Source organism: Cavia porcellus, unplaced genomic scaffold (genome assembly GCF_034190915.1).
Source record: "Cavia porcellus strain 051 isolate PalLab524CR breed Dunkin Hartley unplaced genomic scaffold, mCavPor4.1 scaffold_33, whole genome shotgun sequence".
Lineage (NCBI taxonomy): Eukaryota > Metazoa > Chordata > Mammalia > Rodentia > Caviidae > Cavia > Cavia porcellus.
The window spans coordinates 28,743,150-28,762,585 of NW_026947516.1; the positions used below are offsets into that span (position 1 = coordinate 28,743,150).

The window sequence follows — 19,436 nt, forward strand, 5'->3', positions numbered from 1 at the left end:
TCAGCTTTGAACTGGAAATGCAAGCACAATGGGACATTATAACTAGGTTGTCGGTGAAATTGACAAATTTGAAGGCATGGCTAGATATTTCTTTGTGAAAGAAATGAATGAAATTAGAAGCAGCTAGGCCAGAATTGGTGTTGGGGTCACTCTCTAGACGAACCATGATATTCTAGCAGATTTGATCTGTATCCAGCAGGAATGGACACACTAATTCCAAATTAAGTAACAGGTACCTTGGTGAAAAATGTGAATTTTATTTTCTAAAGCAGACTTTAGGCTGAATGAATTTCTTTGAGTGTAATTCATTTTGTGACACATTCTGAATTAACATAACAACTATAAATAGAATGGTGCAACTATCTCTATAAACATCTATGTAAAATAACTCATTAAATACTTAAAATTTGTCAGTCATCAGGATATATATATATATATATATATATATATACACACACACATATATGTATATATATTTGGGTTTTTCAAATTGATTTGATTTCCTGCTTCAAGAAGACAATACAACTCACTGTGAGGTTGATCAAAACAAAATTATTGCTGATGAATTCAGAAGTGATAATTTCAATATCAGGGTACCAGGAGATAGGTTTCCCAGTTGAGGTGTCCAAAGGAAACCTGTATCTTCCTGCTGGCTCCCCATAGGGTGGAGGGAGAAAAACTTAACTTTTCTTTTCCTATGAACTCAGCAAATGTGTTAGCTTGGGTGGCCTCTCATTGTTTCATCCAAAGATAAGTAGTAATCAAACATTCCACTTCAAAACACAGGCAATATAAGTGGAAGGATTTTAACATAGGAATTCCAAATGCCAAGAATATTCTGTGCACATACAGGATGGTCAACTGTAATGGTCTGAGAAATAACTAGTAATATTTTCATATTCTCAGGGTGGTGTCAGAGATAAGAAACGTCCATCAAGAAAATTCATCAAGAGTTTACAACAACCTACATTATAAAGAAAAATGAACTGAGTACCTCTATCTTACTGATTACTACTCTTAAACACATACACGTAAATATAAATGTATAACAAAACAATATATACAAATATATATCCCAAAAATATTGATATATATGCAATTTTAAATTTAATTTAAAGTTGTATAGCTACACTCAGTTTATTTATAAGTACACTACAAAATACACATAAATATCAATGAATAAATATTTATTATATAGAATACAATGATACATTAATGTATATACATTAATTTTCTTACATGATTTCACAAAAACATGCGGTGTCTAAATATTATATTGTAAATCAATTGTAAAATCTATCATAAAAACTTCAGATGTATCTGGAGGAAAAGATGTTTGCTAACAATATAACAATCTACCTAAGCAATGTAAATAATTTTTGAGTGTGATCTCCTCAAATTATTCTTCTGAGACAATTTACACTAAGGAACTAATTCTTGCAGAACAAAAATAATATAAACACAGCCTGAGTATAAATAGACAAAAAGGTTAGTACGTGTTTTTTTCTGACCGACAAATGAGATACCAAACACACAGCATTGTATTGCAGGTTTGTCAATATCAGACATGAGATACAGAGCTAGTGTCCTAATATCTGAAAAGCGGCAATACTTATAAGTTTTCAGGGATTCAGCATTTTCACGAAATCCTTTGAATACAGTGTAAGTGCCTGGCCTGGGACTTTGAAAGGTACTGTTTGAGAAAACCCAGTGCAGTAACATGGGGGTTAAGGCAGGGCCTTCCCTTCACTGGCTGATAGGTCTCAGCACACCATGTCCTGAAGGGACTCTAACTCTGCAAGGAGGGTCTCTAGAGTGTGGATCCGCCCTTTAAGGGGGCGTGGCAGAAGGAGGGCCCAGAAGGTCTGAGCCAGGTCCGTGACCAATGAGACTGAGGGAGCCCGCACTCCTCACAGAGGGGGCGCCAGAGAAGCTGTCCCGGCTGCGCTCTTCTCCGAGGCCTGACACAGGGGTGGCGCTAGCGCTCGCTTCCTTTTCCCTTTTCCAGACCTCTGCCAGGGAAGGGCGTCGCCCACTGCTGCCAGCCCAGCGAAAGTCAGCGAAAGGACCCAGGCTGTGGTTAGGAGGTGAGAACCTGTCCTGAGAGGGAGAAACACGGCTTGGGAAGGGGGTGTGGGCCCCGCCTCACAAAGCCACCGCGTGTTCTCGGGGCTGTTGGGGGGGAGCGCCAAGAGCACAGGTTGCCTGAGACAGGCTGAGGTCTGGGGACCCTCTTGGTGAAGAGTAGTGGGTATTCTAGTGCAGGGGAGGAAAGGAGGCCCTGCTAACTCCGGAGTCCGTATATTCTGGGTTTAGGGGCCCTTCAAGAAGACTATTACGGCGTCGGAGAAGTGCGCAGTCAAAATGGAGGGCGCCACGTGTGAGCTGGGGTCTCACGTGGTCCTAGAGCAGAAAGCCTTGCAGTGAGGGCCAGGGCCGGGTCTACACAGCAAGGAACATCGTTCAATCAAGGATTCAAGAGTACAGGAGCACCAAGCAGTGCTCAGGAGATCGGGACTCCAGCAAGACTGAGGACCACCAATGTCCTGTGGTCAGTTCTAGGAAACCTATTGTAACTATCAGGCTATTTGCTGCAAGGAGGGTAACAGGGACACTGGGGGCTCAGGCTGAGCTGAGTACCTTATAGTCAGCATGAGGGAGGTTTCCAGCTGTTGAGGAGTCACTCTGAGCACAGCATGTAAAGACCAGAAGGCCATGGCTGTTGGCAACCCGGAATGAGGGATAGGCTTTGGATTCGCACTAATTTCCTCCATGATATGGTGAATGGGGTGTGGCTAATTGTGGGGAAGAACTTTTTCTAAAGTGCATAACCAGAGGTCCATAGTAGGAGCATTTCTACATATTCCTATATGTTAGTGTGAGCATGCTAATGTCAGTGAGAAAAACCAAGCATTAACTACAAAATCATCTATACTTTTCAGTTTTTTATATTAAAATATGAGTGTGTGGTATGTTTTGCTTAACAGTTTGCCATCTTATTCTTGTGTATATATTCACAAAAAAATGTCTCACATCGATCCTTTTTTATGAGAGTGTAGTACTCCATTACATACAAATCCACATTTGCTTTATTTTGAAGAAACAAAAAAAAAAAAAGAATGCAAAATTTGAAGACAAGAAAGTAACAGAAAAAAATAACCCATGGTAGTTTGATGTCATCAGAATAATTACTCCAGCTAAAATATAGAGGCATCATATTTTGATTAAACTGCATTAGCAGTGTAAGTACATTAACAATCTCTCTGTATATATATATATATATATATATATATATATATATATATATATGCCTTTTTTATTCCTATATTTCTGACTTTCCCCGTTCCCTCATCATTGCAGATTCTATTTTATAATAGCTAAAACCTGGTAACAGTGCAAATCCTATGAACTCAGGAATAGATAAAGAGATGTGGCTCTTTTAAAAATTAAAGTAGTACTCATTCATAAAGAAGGATGAACTTGAGAATTTTATAACTAGATTAAGCTGAGAACATACTCATAAGAGAAATTAATCAGACCTACTCATGTAACCCTAAAATAGTGTCACTAGTGTAAGAAGCTGAATGAGCAAATAATTAATGAGCAAATAACTAATAAATTGATGCATAATGTTAGTTGAGAAGAAAGAACTCAAAGAAACACCATCTGTTCCTAGTCCTACTTGACAAATGTGGGAAGGAAATGTGGCAGTCATATGCTCCCAAAGAGTCTCAGTAAAGACAGCAGTACCACAGAGGTCCCAGGTAAAGGAAGGCTTCAGAGGTCAAATGAGTCGTTGAAACGACTGCCTTTGATTGACTGGCGTCACAGAATCACACCCTGATCCTTAGATCCAGCATCCCAAGCCCAAGAAACACGTCTCAGGCTGTTTCTGTTTGTCACTGCTGCGTACCAATTGTAGCATGAAGCAGATTTGGTGAGAATATTTAAATAACATGCAGCAGTAACAGGTAGTGCCTGTAGATCAGATTTCTCTGGATAAGAAGTGAATACCTTGCAACCCCATGGGAGAGAAATTGATTGCCCTTAAGGCTCAGAGAGCAGAGCCCATTCCATGGTGATTGCTTAGAATCTCTTCCACTCTTTCCCTATGGATGTGGGATACAGAATGTTACTTTTCTGAGGTAGAGACAGCTTCTGAGAAGCATAAGTGAGAAGTACAGGACCTCTGTGTAGTTTCTGATAAGTGTTCTAACAAACCAAGAGGACCCAACACAATAAACACATGACACCTTTATGCAGTCCTTTTACCACTCCAGACCACCAGTGAAAGCACATACTTGAGAAAGCAGATCCGCTGTTGGTTCCTAGAGAGATCTCTCTAACAAAGTTGCTCACACAATCTTGTTTTCCTTCCTCCAGGTGTCTGCAGAACAGTTCTCTCCTCATTCTTCCCTTTTGGGCCTAAGCAACTTCATCATGCCTCGTGGTCACAAGAGTAGACGCCACGCTCGTCAGAAAGGCGCTCAGGCCAAAGATGACATGCAGGGTGTTGAGGTGGCACAGGAAGCAGAAACATCTGCTGCAGCGGCAGTAGCAGTGAAAGCAGAAGCAACACCTGCAGCCACAGCAGCAGCAAAAACATCACCCCCTGCCGCTGCAGCAGCAGCATTACCTGCAGCAAAGGCAGGAGCGAAAGCGTCAGCACCACCTACAGGGAAAGCAACATCGCCAGCTGCAGCCACAGGCGCAGCCACAACAATAGCAGCACGAGCTGCAGTGAAAGCAGCAGCGAGGTCAGCACCGCCAGCTGCCGCTGCAGAAGAGTCAGAAGCGGGGAAGGAGTCTTCTTTTACCAAGGGTGTAAGTGGGGCTGCTCCCTGTAGCCCTCCCCTGACATCCCTGAGGGGATCACCATCTGAGGGTGCTCTCCCTGCTGATGGCTCTGTGGTCAGTCCTGACCAAGGTTCCAGTTGTAAGTATGACGAGTGCCTTTCTGAAGCCAGTCACTGCACTGAGTATATGTCTGAAGAACCTCAGTGCCCGATTGAGACATTGGGGTCGTTGATACTCAAAAAATTTGATTTGAAGCAGCCCTTTACTAGGTCAGAAATGCTGTTATCGATCGACAAAAAGTACAGAGATGATTTTCCTCAAATTTTCAAGACTGTCCAAAAGCAGCTGGAGGCGATCTTCGCAATGGAAGTGAGAGAAGTGGAGTCCACCCGTCACTCCTACAGCCTTTTCAGCATGCTGAGCCTCCCCAACAATGGCAGGGTGCGCCCTGGCAGGGGCTACCCTAAGTCCGGGCTGCTGATGAAAATCCTTTCTGTGATCCTCATGAAAGGCCACCGCGCTTCTGAAGAAGACATCTGGAAATTCCTGAATAGGTTGCACGTGTATCCCGGCAAGAAGCACATGTTCTTTGGAAATGCCAATAGGCTTCTCACCCACGATTTTGTGAAACTGAAATACCTGGAGTACCGGCAGGTGCCTGGCTGTCTTCTTCCACGCCGCGAGTTCCTGTGGGGCCCCCAAGCGCACGCTGAGATCAGCAAGGAGAAAATCATGCAGTATCTGGTCGGGATGAATAAGATCTGTCCTCCCTACTTCTCATATCTTTATGAAGACTTTGGAAGAGAGGAGATAGAACAATTCCAAGCCTCGCTTTCTGCCAAGCGTGTGTCTGCTGGCAAACCTAGGGCAGTTGCCCGAGCTATGTATCCTGCTTTTGCAAAGCCCATTGATATCTGAGACATCAGATCACACAATTTAAGAAAGTGGGCTTTACTATAGGCAATTTTCCTGCACAAGTTAAGAAAGTCCACAGTAGTAGGTGATACAATGGAGTCAATGTTTAAGACATGTTTATTGTTTACATTTCTCACTCCTTTATGTAATTCTATGTTTTAAGCTTTTTCTTTGTTCCTTCCTGTAAGATTTGCTTAAAACTTTATTAGTTTCCCCTCATAGCTCATAAGTGTACTTAGCACATGTTAACTGGTTGCATTCACTTCGGCAAGCTTTGTGGTAGTGCACTGGTACTAACATGAAGAAAATGCAGTCTGTGCTATTACAAGTTTTTAAGCCTCAGTTCTGCAATGTTATTGAAATTTGTTGAAATTCCTTTTTGAATTTATGAACCTTAAACGGAACAAATATGATGAGGGTGTGTTAGAGAACAGTGATATTTAATTTCCTTGGAAACCTTGCAGATATAATTTTTGTTTCATTTTGATGTGGCTAAAGATGGAAGTGTAGAAGTAATGCCATGACATTCCCTGTGTGAGTCAGGATTTTGATGCCCATGTCTGCAAATTGATTCAGTCAACTAGGACAAAACACTGTAGACTGGGAAAGTTAAATAACAGTTTTCTCACATTTCTTGTGTTGAAAACAAACATTAGAATAGGGAATTTTTGTGGAAATGTTAAACACCCCTACTATATGCAGAGAAGTACATTGAAGCAAATATTTCAAACATGATAAATGCTTGAATTCTTAGTGCATTTACTATTTGATGTTTTAAATAACTGGATGCTTTCTATGGGGTTTTATCTTGTTTTGAGATATAAAAATAAATTCTTTTCAATTACTTTTTGGTTTCCTGAAAGTATTTGACACAAACTATCCATGCACAGGACTTTGGTCACAATGCAAGGGAGTCCCGGGATGGTGGATTGCAGAAGTCTTAGTTCTCCCTTCAGACTATGAGAGCTGTGCTGCAGTGAGAATGGTAGGGGATTACACTCCCTTTTTGGACATTTAGCTAAGGTATACAACAAAACATGCATCTCCATCCATTGCCATAACTCCCTCACCTTCAAATACCATCATGTTAGCTATTAGTTCCTCAAATTCTGATACTTGTAAGAGTCACATGGAATCAGAAATATTCAGTAATTATGGAACTCGAGTGGAACACTTCTCCTTGTTTTATTTCCTAAAATGAATATTTAGGATTGTGAGATGGAGGGACAGAAAACAGGAAAGAAATGGGGAAAATTAAAAGATAGGAGGGGATGTGGGAACTAGAAGATGACGATCAGGTGGGAGAGGTGGAGAGTTTAAAAGGGAAGATTAGAGGCAGGGGTAAGGAGGCCTAGTACTAAGAAGTAGAGAGGCCACAGTCTGCTTCAGGAGAAAGGGGGAAAGGAGGGGAGAGAGAGAAAGAAAAAGAGATGCAAAGAGATAAAGAGACTGACTCCCTTGTCACAGGAACAAAATTCACAATATGGGAACATATTCTCATTATCCAATGTCCTCTTCTAAAATTAAGGAACGTCATGGGGCTGGTGAATTAGCTCAGTGTCATAAGCATCTGCCTGGCAAATGTGAAGTAAGTTTTATCTCTGTTACCACACACACACACACACACACACACACACACACATAAATAAATAAATAAACCACTTCTTAAACCACAAAGTGACGATGAAGTCTGTTGAAGTCCTTAGCATATGCATTTGGACAGATGTGATAAAAGAACAGGGCCACTGTGGCTATGATAGAAAACTGCTGGCAGTAACGTTAGGATACTGGCTACAGAAGAAATAAATATGTACCTGCACAGGACATCAAGGTGTCTTGGAATCTTTTTTCAGACTTGCTGAATGCACAGGGTAAACCAGGTGTATTTCCACATTTTTTACAGAGCATTTCAGGAAATGAATGAAGAAATCCCTTCATGAGAACATTACAAAAACCACTACCAAGGCACATTTTATCCCGCAGAACTGGGAATTTAAAACCGAGCCTGCATATCCTTTATGTTGCTGAATTTTGTTGAAGCAATAGAAATAGATGACACTTCTCTAAAAGGGTCTTTTCATTAGGTTGTGATGCATGGGATTTTCCAGACATTCAGTGAGTGTTAGATTTTGTGGAAGTTATATATAGCAAATATATAACGAACAGTTGGACTGTTAGGTCACTAGGGAAGGCTTAAGGAACTTGGGTCTGGACAGCAATTTTAGGAGACTTGGCAGCAACGAGGTCAAGAGGGCAACTGTGCACTGAAAGTTGTGCAGTCGTGCTTAGTATGTACGATTGCTTTACACTAATTTCTCTTCCTTATACAGTAGTATTGCTTCTGTTTATATATATGCTAAATTGAAAATTTTAGAGATTCCAAAGCTGGATACGTTTTTCTGGGAACCATGTAATGTTAACTCCTGTCAGGCTCTAACTGTTGGAAAACTTTGCTTTGCTTTGTACTCTAAAGTTTATATGTGGTTAATTTCTCATTAGAAACATGGCTTCATAAATTCAAATGAAAAAGGACCAAATTAAATTTAACCTATGTTTAGACAACTGGTAGGGGGTAAAACTAGAGCTCAACCTCCAATTTTCTCCAACCAGCTTTGATGTACTAAGGCCACCTGCTGCAGACTTTTCCTTCAATTAACTTTTGTCAATATTATGAAATGGATCAGTTGGTATGAAATCATGCAGTCAAAGGAAAAGAAATGAAAGAATCAAAATTAGATAAAAAAGATAATAGTTGTCCTTATCCTTCATTTTATTGAGCCACTTAATTCTAGACAGTGTTGCCTTAAACCTGACACTGCTCCTATGCCTGTGTTTAGTACATGGAGTCCTTTCCAGGACTGGAGCCCTTTTCCCCTTAGCAATTTCAGCTGTAAGCATCTACTCTGGAACTTGACCAGCTGCCCAGGTCTTCTCTGCATCCACTCAGAAGGCTGCATTCTGATCTTGGAGCATTAGACAGTTTCTATTTCCTCTCTCGGAATAGAACCTTCCAGCTCCCAGTGGAACAGGTTCTCCAGCCTGGATGCAAGGCATCTCCATTTTCTTTCTCATGACACACAGTGGAGATCCACTGTCCTCTGTCTTTCTCTTCTTCACTCCCTCTATTTTCCCTTTATCTTCTCATATTATAGATATTAGTTTTATTAAATGATTTAAACATTTTCTCAGATGATTGTGTCACTCATTTTGCAGAACTCATGGAGTTTATAGACTTGCATGACAGTCACAAGGACATCACTAAGTAGGAGGCCTAATGTTCATGAATGCAGAACTCACATTTTATTTTTTTTACATCACGATGTAAGTAACTTAAGACAAATCCCAGAAGAAGATATAGGAAATCATTCTCATTTCTGTATCTAATTCTTCATATTGAGATACGGATACTTCTGTCACGCCTCACTTCTAAGAAGTGATTTTGAGGATTTCATCTTTTAACAATTTACCTTCTAGTGTAATGCCATTATTTACAAAACAACATAATGAGTCAAAGATCTAACTCTTAAAACAGAAACACTAAACCTGCTGGAAAACCAAGTAGAGAAAAATGGTGAAGACATAGGGGTAGGCAGAGAATTCTTGAGCAAAAATCAAATAGCTCAGAAAATTCTTCCAAGAATTAATAACAGGGATCTCTTCATTTTGAAATGGTTTTACAGGTCAAAAGAAATCTGCAAAACAGTGAAAACAAAATACGCAAATTGAGAAAAAAAGCGTAGTCAATTATTCCTCAGACAGTGGACTTCTAGATAGAATATATGAAGAATTAAAAAAATCAAACCCATGAAATTCAAAGATCTAATAAAAAATGAGTAGCAGAGATGAATACACAGTTCTCAGATGAAGGAATGCAAATGGCAAATAAACACATGAAAAAAATTCAGAATCATTAGTCATTAGAAAATGCATACTAAAATCACACTGAGATTTCATCTCAATCCAGAAAGAACGATCAGGGTCAAGAAAAGCACCAATAACAAATGTTAGAGACTGTTAGTACTGTTGGTGAACTGGAGCAACCACTGTGGAAGTTTGTCTAGATGTTCAAAGGAAATCTGGAGCTGGAAGCCTCATTTGACCCAGCTACTCCACTTCTGGCAAATTCCCAACAGGATAGAAAACATCATACCTCAGTATATATGTACACCCAGGTTTATAGCAGCATTAATTTAATAGGTAAATCTTGGAAATAAAACACATTTCCTAATAGACTATTTAAATTTGTGATAAAACTATTTAAATGTCTACAAAACTGCGTGGAATGAAATAATTATTTCAAATTTTTAACTGACAGCAGCATATTACATTTCAGGATATTACATTTGCATGAGGCCTGATTTAGTCAAGAAGGTGACAATCTGGATAATCAGAAATATTATGGCCCCAGGTGTAATACAGTTCTTGCATGGAATTGTCCATAACTATAGGAGACTCACCAAAGTTACCAATTTCTAGCTTCACTTACCAGAAACTTTGATTTTCACAGTACAGACAAGGGTTTTTCACCCTGCCTCCAGAATCATAGGCAAAAAGAGAAAAGTAAATTTAAGGAGACTGCAAAGGCAGGCAGAATCTGGCTAAGAACCCACAAACTCTATTACCCACTTATTATATGGCACTGAGCTCCAGTGCTCCGGCATGATGGGAGGTACAGGGGCTTTTGCAGCATGCTCTCAAAGCACTGCATGGAATCTGTGTTTCCTAAGGAGACAGTCTTCAGCATCGACTCCTTCCAGATGTGGTACATTTCTGATACATAAGTTGTACCAGAAAAGTTTCCCCTTACAGTATGAAATTATGATTTCCATGAATTACATCTCTTCTCAACCTGCATTGTTACAGATATGAAGAATTACTAGCGATGTTTGAATGGTTTCCGTAGCACCATGGTTCTTACACTCCGAGATTACAGTCTCTATGTCTTACAACTGAATCTATGATTAAAAACACATTCAGAGGCTATTGAATGTTTCTCTATCACTATGAAGACCTGATTTCAGTTGAATGATGGGGAGAGAATTCTGTGTCTGATAGAGCATTTCTGCTGCTTCCTTAACTGCCTGTGAGGCTCACTCTTGAGCTCTTACCTCTTAAAAGCAACAGGAATCACAATTACTCTTCTCAGGGACAAGACTGCATGTGGTAGACTGCAGGCATTGAGAGGCGCTGGAAAATTGGTGAGGGAGAGTCGGGTTAACTTCGCTCTTTCTAACTTGGGTACGAAGTCCTGTGCAGCCCTGAGTCACCTGAAAGCAGCATTTAGCTTTAGATGAGGTCTGACTATAGATCTATGGATTTTGAGTTTTCTAATAAGGCTCAGACGCTAGAGAAATTTAGGAATATTTATGATCAACTACATAAAAAGACTAGTCACAAAGCACCTAGAACCCCAGCAGGAATTTGTTGATGTCTCTTTTACAAATATCCAATTACAATTTCTGACTCTTGGTTTCTTCTGTTATGTGTGAGACCTAGATCCTTCTTCAAAGACTCTCGTGGCCCTGGGTGGAGCAATTGCAGGCAGTGAGATTGAGAAGCATGGTAGCTGACTTGCTGTTAGCAGATGAGTCTTGCTTGGAAATGACAGGGCTCTGGCAGATTGATCTCAAAGGGTTTACTCTCTCCTGGACTCTGCCATCCCCTGCTCTAATTCCTGTCTTCCATATATTTGTGTGTGGCTGTCCTCCTCCATGTCCTTTGTCATGCTGCACTGCATTGGAAACAGTTGACTGTGTACTGTAACAGGAACAACAACAACAACAAAAAAATCACAGTGTGAACTAACTAACAGTTGTACTGTGGTGCGTTTCTGAGACAAGGAAAGTGACTTCTGAAGTTTAGGCCCTGTAGTCTCTTATTTCCATTATATTTTTGAGCAGTACCTATAGATTACATTTTGTTCAATGATCTACAAAGATTATTTGAAACGTGCATACTTTTCATTGTGAATAAACAACAATAGACAAAAGATATGTACAGTGAAGTGGCATCTGGCATAACAAACTTTATTTTTAACTAATTAAGTATTTTTTATTATATGTGTGCAGTATAAGATGTTTGTATTCCTAGTGTGCGATTGCTGTGTGTAAGTGGTATATCACTGTGGCCTTTTTCAACTGTTTTCTTTGTCTTCACTGCTCTTTCCCATAATGTCTTGATCCACCTTGTACTTGACAAAGATTTACTGCCTTCCTTCCTGTATTGTACCTCTTATATTGAGCCTCATTTTCAACATGGATTTCAGAGGAGTATAACCTTTCTTTTTGGAACACAGTATAACGAGAAGAGCAATACTATATCACTATATCAAGTTGATCTTATTCTGTTTTTGAATATCAAATCACAGGGCTACTTATATCACAGATAGGAATAGACAAATAATATCCACCAGGAGGTAAAACTTTTGAGATTGTTAGAACTGAAATTTAAAGATGGAAAATATACATACAGGTTAAAAAAGGAAAAACAGCATGCAAAAATTCTTAATGTAAACAGGCATGAGAAAAATAGAAGTTTGTTAGATATGCAAAATATTTTTGTAAAATCCCACTACTCTACAATTTTATAAAAAGCAACATTACACTTCGAAGAGAATGGCAAGTGTCAGGGGAACAACAGAGAGACACAGTGCCTGTCTAACAGGTATGAGTTCATAGCTTTGATCCCCCATATGAAAATAAAAAAAAGAAAATGGGAAAGTAAAGTTTCTTATGTAAACAAAGGAATTTGTTAGGATTATTTATGTCCTTCAAGAACTGAAAAGGACAGTAATTGGATGGGGAAATATGAAAGCATCAGTATTTTTAGACAATATGACTCGTTACTTAGAAGACCTTGAAACCTCCACCAATGATTTTTAAATTGGTAAACAATGTCTACTAAGGGACAGGATCTACAGTCAAAATATGAAAATCAGTAGACTTTTATACCACAAAAAAACATTTTGAGAAACTAATCTGGAAGTGAATCCCATTTGTTATAGCTCCATAAATACAAATGCCCTGAAAACTGTATAAGGAAGGAGGTACAGGTACTCAGATACAAGAGTTTTGAGGATACAGTAGAAGACCAAAAAAAAAAAAAAAAAAAAAAAAAAAATCCCAACTCCATAGATCAGCTGAACTCGTAATGTTCAATTCACTACATTGCTGAAAGCAATGTTGAGTTTCATAACAATCACTGTAAATTTACTGATGACATATTTATAGGAGACAAAAATTCATAAAATTTGAATGGAAACAGAAAAGTCCCAAAATAACCAATGCAATTTGTAGCAGGAATTTCAATGATATATGTATCAAAACAATGTATATCAAAATATACTACAAAGCTATAGTAACAAAACAGCATGGCACTGGTAGAAAAGCACACAAGTAAATCAATAGAAGAGCGTAGGGGATATGAAAACAAACTAATGTGACTAAATGAATGTCATTTTTGATAAAGAGGCCAAAACACATGTCAAAGTAAAGAATAATTTCTTTAACATCATGTAACAGGAAAAGCAGTTTATGAATATGCAGAAAAAACAAACTAGTTCCAAATATCTCATATTGTAGAGAACTCCTATCACAATGCATGGAAAAACTTACTATAAGGTAAGACACAGCGAAAATGCAAGAAGACAGTTTAGGACAAATACTTCAGAATGTAAACACTACCAGAGTTTCCCTGCAGGGCCATCAGTAGAGTGGACAATAAGAACAATGACAAATGGGATTGCACCAAATTACAAGCTTTATTTCATCTGTGAAACGAGAAAAACAATAGATAGCCTGCACAATAAAATTCTGTCCCAGTTAACAAAGCTTAACTCCTAGAAAGAAATAACTCAGTTAATAAATGGACCAGTTCACTGCCTGATTTCTCAAAAGAGTAAACACAGCCTCCAAAGGCACAGAAAAGTATCTAGCTCTGTAACCATCAGAGGAATGCAAATTGAACCTGCATTAAAATTTCATTTCACCCAGGCAACTGGCTGAATTAAAAATAGGAAGACAGTGCTGATTAAGATGTAGGGAGGTGGGGCCATTCTCAACTCATAATCAATAGCAAAATTAGCACAACCATTATGAAAATCAGATGGAGTTATTTAAAAACTAAAATCTGAGAGACTATTGGATACAAATATCATAATCCCTGATATAATCCCAAAAGTTTAAAGTGGCGAGCATCCGTTTATTTTTTTTTTTTGAGCAGTAATATATAACAGCTAAATTACAGCTCAGTCTATATGTCCATAAACACAAAATGGGTAAAGACTCTGTAACACATATTCCCATTGGAATATTAAAGTATGAAAATGAATGAAGTCATATCAAATGCCAGAAGAGAGATGGCACTGCACATCATGTTATGTAAAATAAATCATACTCAGAAAAACAAATATCACAGATCTTTTCGCATACTTGGAGGCTAAAGAAAAGAAAAATCGAGAAAATGACACAGCATATAGTGAAAGATTAGTAGGAACAAGTTTGAGAACAAGAGTGCAGAGGAAAGGAAAAACTGTGAAGAGAGTCCCAAAGATAGCGGATAGATAACAGCAAGCAGCAGAGGCTCCCTGAGATAGTCACCTTAGATTCCCTGCATTGACCTGCGGTGAGTGAGAGGAATAAAAGCTCTTCCATAGAGAAGGGGGAGCTCTAACAGATGACATTCTGGGACCGGGCAGATAGGCTAGACCACGGTGATTTCAGCCGGCTACTCCCTTCTCAAGCAGGATTGGTAGGGTGCACCTTATCTGGGTAATGCCGCAGACTAAGACCCTATAGTCTAGCCCAAATCAAGTCCCTATACCTGGCAGTGCACTCTAACACAGTGAATCCTTCAGCAAATTGATTAACCTGGAGGGGCGGACCCATCATAGGCTGCCCTGGTCTGTGTCTCCATAGTACACTGCAGTGGGTGGGAAACACTGGCTGGAGTGATTCAAACAAATGGTAATCAACAAAGAAAGAAACTAGGCCTCGCATATATGCTTGTACGGAAGGAACAAATAATGGGAAGAGGGAGCAACAAGAAAGGGTCTTCAGTCCCAAATCCTGAGAACACTGATCCAGGAAAGGTAAATGCAAAGGAGAATGAGGACAGCAAATAAGCAATATCAGACATGGCGCCAATAGACATAAAGCGATATCTTTGGGACCTCATAGACAAATTCAAAAGTGAACTATTTAACCAAGTAAAACAAGTTATAAGTATAATAGTTAAAGAAATGCTATGCACCTGCCAAGAAAAAACAGATGGAAGAATGGAAGAACAAAAAAAGGGGGAGAATTGTTTCATGGAGAAAATAGAGAAAACATAGAACACATGGAATAGCTTCAAAGAGATAACTAGGAAATCAAAAACTCCATTGAAAGCTGGCAAAACTGCTTGAAAGAAACTAAGGATAGTCTATCTGAACTAGAGGACAGGTTTGAAATGTGGGAACATGAAAGGAAAAAAAATTTAAAAATAAAAAAGAAACAAGCAGTAAAAAATACAAAGGCTAGAAGATGATAAGAGGATCTATAACTTAAGAATAAAGAATGTGAATGAAGGAGCAGGGGTACAAACAAAAGAATTGCAAAGGCTATTCACAGAAATAATTAAGGAAAACTTCCCAAACATAGGAAAAGGAAAAGATGCTCAGATGTATGAGGCATACAGAACTCCACCCACCTACAACCAAACAGAACGAAACCCAGGCATACAATAATCAAGTTTCCAGAAATCCAATATAAGAACAGAATACTAAAGCTGTCAGAGACAAGAAACAGAAACTTACAAGGGAAAACCCATCAGAATACAGCAGACTTCTTGGCACAAACTATCAAATCGAGAAGAGCATGGGGCAAAATAATCCAAGCCTTAAAAGAAAATAACCTCCAGCCAAGGTTGATCTATCCTGCATAATTGTCTCTAGAAATTAATGGAGAAACAAGATGCTTCCAAGATAGAGAGGAATTGGAGGAATTTGTAACCACCAATCCAACTCTACAGAGAATACTGCAGGGCATTCTAAAGAGAAATAAAAGTACCAGGATTTCAGGAACAGTGGCACAGAGGCCCCAATGAGTGGAACAAAAAACAAACTGAAGAAGACAAACAGACAACTAATCACAGAAAAAGAGCACAACAGAAATGAGGCAGAGAAGGTTGGATATAATTTCTAATATACATGGCCTCGGTACACTAACTTAAGGGAAAAAAGAGTCATAGCCAAAGTGGATCAAGAAGTAGGCTCCACCAAGATGCCCTTTATAGGGAATAAGAAGGGTATTTGGACCAAAATCAAATATGAGAAAAAGTAACTTGATATGATAGGGAACCAGAGAGTAATTTAAAGGGCAAATAGACCAGTACTTATGGATAGGTTGAAAAGGCAGGCTTTAATAAGTGAAGAAATACAACTAGAGGTCACATCCAGGAGTGAGAAAGTTCGGAAACACTTAGGTAAATAGCAGGTTGCCCCCCTAATATAAAACTGAGACTGTTGGTGAGACCCAAAAATACAAATACATCCTGGGAGAATGAAAGTGGTGGAATAGTATTAAAAAAAGAGACAGCAGAAGATATTGATAATAGTGTATAAGAATTAAAAGCCATATTACTCGTACTACTCTGCTTGGATGGAACTTGTTCCATCCCAGTTTGTATATAAGCACTGGATCAGAGGGCACAGACAGCTGTCCCGTAGATATCAGGATATAGCACAGTGGTCATCTTTAATTTCCTATTAACTTAATCCAAATGCCTGTATGACTTATGCTGTTGTATCTTGACTGATCTTAGTTAAATCTGATTTGTTTGATTGCTGCTTATTATTGACAGATTTTACTCGAAACTGATTGGTTGATGATAACAAGTCAGAAAGTATGGACAACTATACTGAAAATGACAATAATTCACTACGATACCCATTCTGATTTGACTACTACCTGTTTTTGTAGCTCTACACTATATAAAAAGTTATATTTCTATTAATTCTGTAATGAACCGATATATTCAAATATACTTTATCTGATAATATAGCAAATTCTGTTGATGATAACAAGAGACAGCACAGTAACCATGATAGAACTCCTTGTACAGCCTTTACATGTCTTTTTAGTTTTATGGGTCTATAACAATATGTTTTGTATTGTCCTGTTCTGTTTTGTTTCTACCTCTAATTTAGAAAGGATAGAAATACATGTTAAGAATCATGTTTGTGTAAAACCTATAAACAGTTTATGAGAACTGATCTTATGACACGTGATGAAATGAATGAATACTTTGAAGGAAAAAAAGGGGCACCACAGTACCCAGTGCTGATTCTGGAGTGTCATGATGTGAAATCCAGAAATACTATTAAGCTTTGGTCAGAATGATTTTAATCTGCTATGTTTTGTTTGGTCTCAACATAAAATGAAGGTATGTATGAATGTGTACATGTCTAAGTGCATAGGATTGATAGCCATATCACAAAGTTTTTGTTGGATAGTTGAACAGAACTGTTTTCAGTCTCCCTGGTTGAATTCCCATTTATATGCTCCACTTTTGTATCTTGAACAATTATTTGTGGGGGACAATATGTAAATATTAACTAGTGATTTATTACTATTTATTTTTTTCTTTGAAAGTATGTACCATTTCTGCCCCTTTCTGTTTTGTTTTGTCTCTGTCTTAAAATAAATAATTAAGTAAAAGTGCACAGGGCGGGAAAGCTAGAGATGAAAATAATCTAACCACATTATATGCATAAACAGGTGTGTTAATATGAACTTCACTGCATGCTTAATGGATATGCAATAACATAAATGGTAAAAAATACACTAATACAAGGAAAATTATGTAAGGTGAAACTCAGGTTTAAATGAAGACAGGAAAATTTTTACAGAATAAAGTGAATTATATTATATTCATAATTTTGAATTATTTATTGTAACTGATATACTAAAAAAATAGTTTGTTCACAAAAATGAATGAAAGAATCTCTCCAGTGATCACACCTTACAAATATGTAAAAGGCATGACTGTCAAATTATAAGTGATAGGAGAGAACATTTGAGGATATTCTACAATAAGATAATTACAGCAAGTGTGTGGAGCTAGAGAACTATTTGATAGCAATTTTCAATTATTTGCAAAGAGAACTTAATTTTAAAACAATTTTGGAAACATTGAAAAACAATGATAATCGATATGCTGCACAGAGATAGCACTGCTTCATACAAAATGTTCAATTAGCAGTGAGATTTGTAAAAGCATAGAATGTATTATGAAAAAACACAACAAATAGAAGACAACACAACAGTGATAGATATATATGCATCTGTTCTACCAATTTCCTTAAAATTCACTGATCAACATATATCAACAAAAATTTAAACATGTTTGATATTTTTTTTAAAAAGAAATGACACATTTTGTGTTTGGTATTTCCTACCCAAAGTTCAATTCTAACTATAAAGCAATTTCCAGACTACATGGAAAGAATGTGGCCCAGTGTGGGGTTGGGTGGTTTTAACAGTGGATCCTGGGAAATATGAGGCAGGTGGAATCACGTGAAGAAAATAGGTCAATAAATGGGCTATAATCTGCAGTGAAGTGAATCAAACACACATGTAAATATTGCATCATTACTCAGGGATAAGAAACTGAAAATGCACATAAAAGTACAAATGTACAACAGACATTGTGAAACGGAGAAACTGTTCACAAGGAAGAGGGGAATACAGAGAGGGCAGAGAAATGCAGGAAGGGAAAGGACAAATGATTGAAGAAGGACAAAAGGAAAACCAACCTTTATGAATGAGGAGGAGATGGGGTTTGAAAAGAGGGGATGGAAATAGAAAAATATAAAAAAAAAGAAATAAAAGTTACATCACATAGATACAATTTCCCTAGAATAAATGTGGTCATTTAAGTACACTTAAACAGAACCCATAAACTTAAAACTCAGGGCTATATACAAAACAGACATTGCTTGGATTCAAGCATCAGATTTTAACGAAGGAATAAATTAATGAATTAATTAATGTGAAGCAACGGAAATGATAGTCCATCCTAACAAAACATGGAAAGAAACCTCAAGTAGTCATATTTATTTCAGGCAAAGCAAAATACAGATTATGAAAATTGATCACAAAGAGATACGAGCATAATAATGATAAAAGGTTTAACTTTGTGAGTAAATTTAACAGTCCTTATTGTGTATTCCCTGAAAGGCACCATCTTAAAATGACTCCCATAAGGTAAACAATGGTAAGGAAATCGCACTGTTACATTGAAGATTTCGACATGGGTTCTACCAGAAGTTGACAGACCAAAAAGGCACGTAATCAATAAACATAGTATACAACAGAATATTACTATTAATTACATTCCAAAGGTTTTTACATGATACTGCACACAGAAACATTGGAAACTATACTTTTCAATTTCACATGTAAAATCCACTAAGACAAACCTCGGTGTGCCTTTAAAGTATAGTATTAATTATAGATAAATTTAAAAATTCATTATAAAGTCTACAATGGAGTAAATACATGAATTTGTATCAAAAATAGTAATGAAATTCCCAATTATTTAAAAACTAAACAACATATTTAAAAGAATCTGTAGGTGCGACAAGAGCCTTTGACACCACATTTAAAAAATACATGAAATGAAACTCAGGCTCATTAAACCTTGTGAGTTGAAACAAAATCAGTGCTTAAAAATTTATAGTATTA

General features: G+C 37.8%; 1 protein-coding gene across 1 annotated transcript; it reads left to right on the forward strand.

Annotated features, from left to right (window-relative positions):
• Window positions 1-4,440: 4,440 nt before the first annotated feature.
• Window positions 4,441-5,715, forward strand: LOC100728961 (melanoma-associated antigen B5-like). The gene has a single exon (XM_003466439.2). The coding sequence runs from the start codon at window positions 4,441-4,443 to the stop codon at window positions 5,713-5,715; it is 1,275 nt and encodes a 424-aa protein (XP_003466487.2).
• Window positions 5,716-19,436: the final 13,721 nt, after the last annotated feature.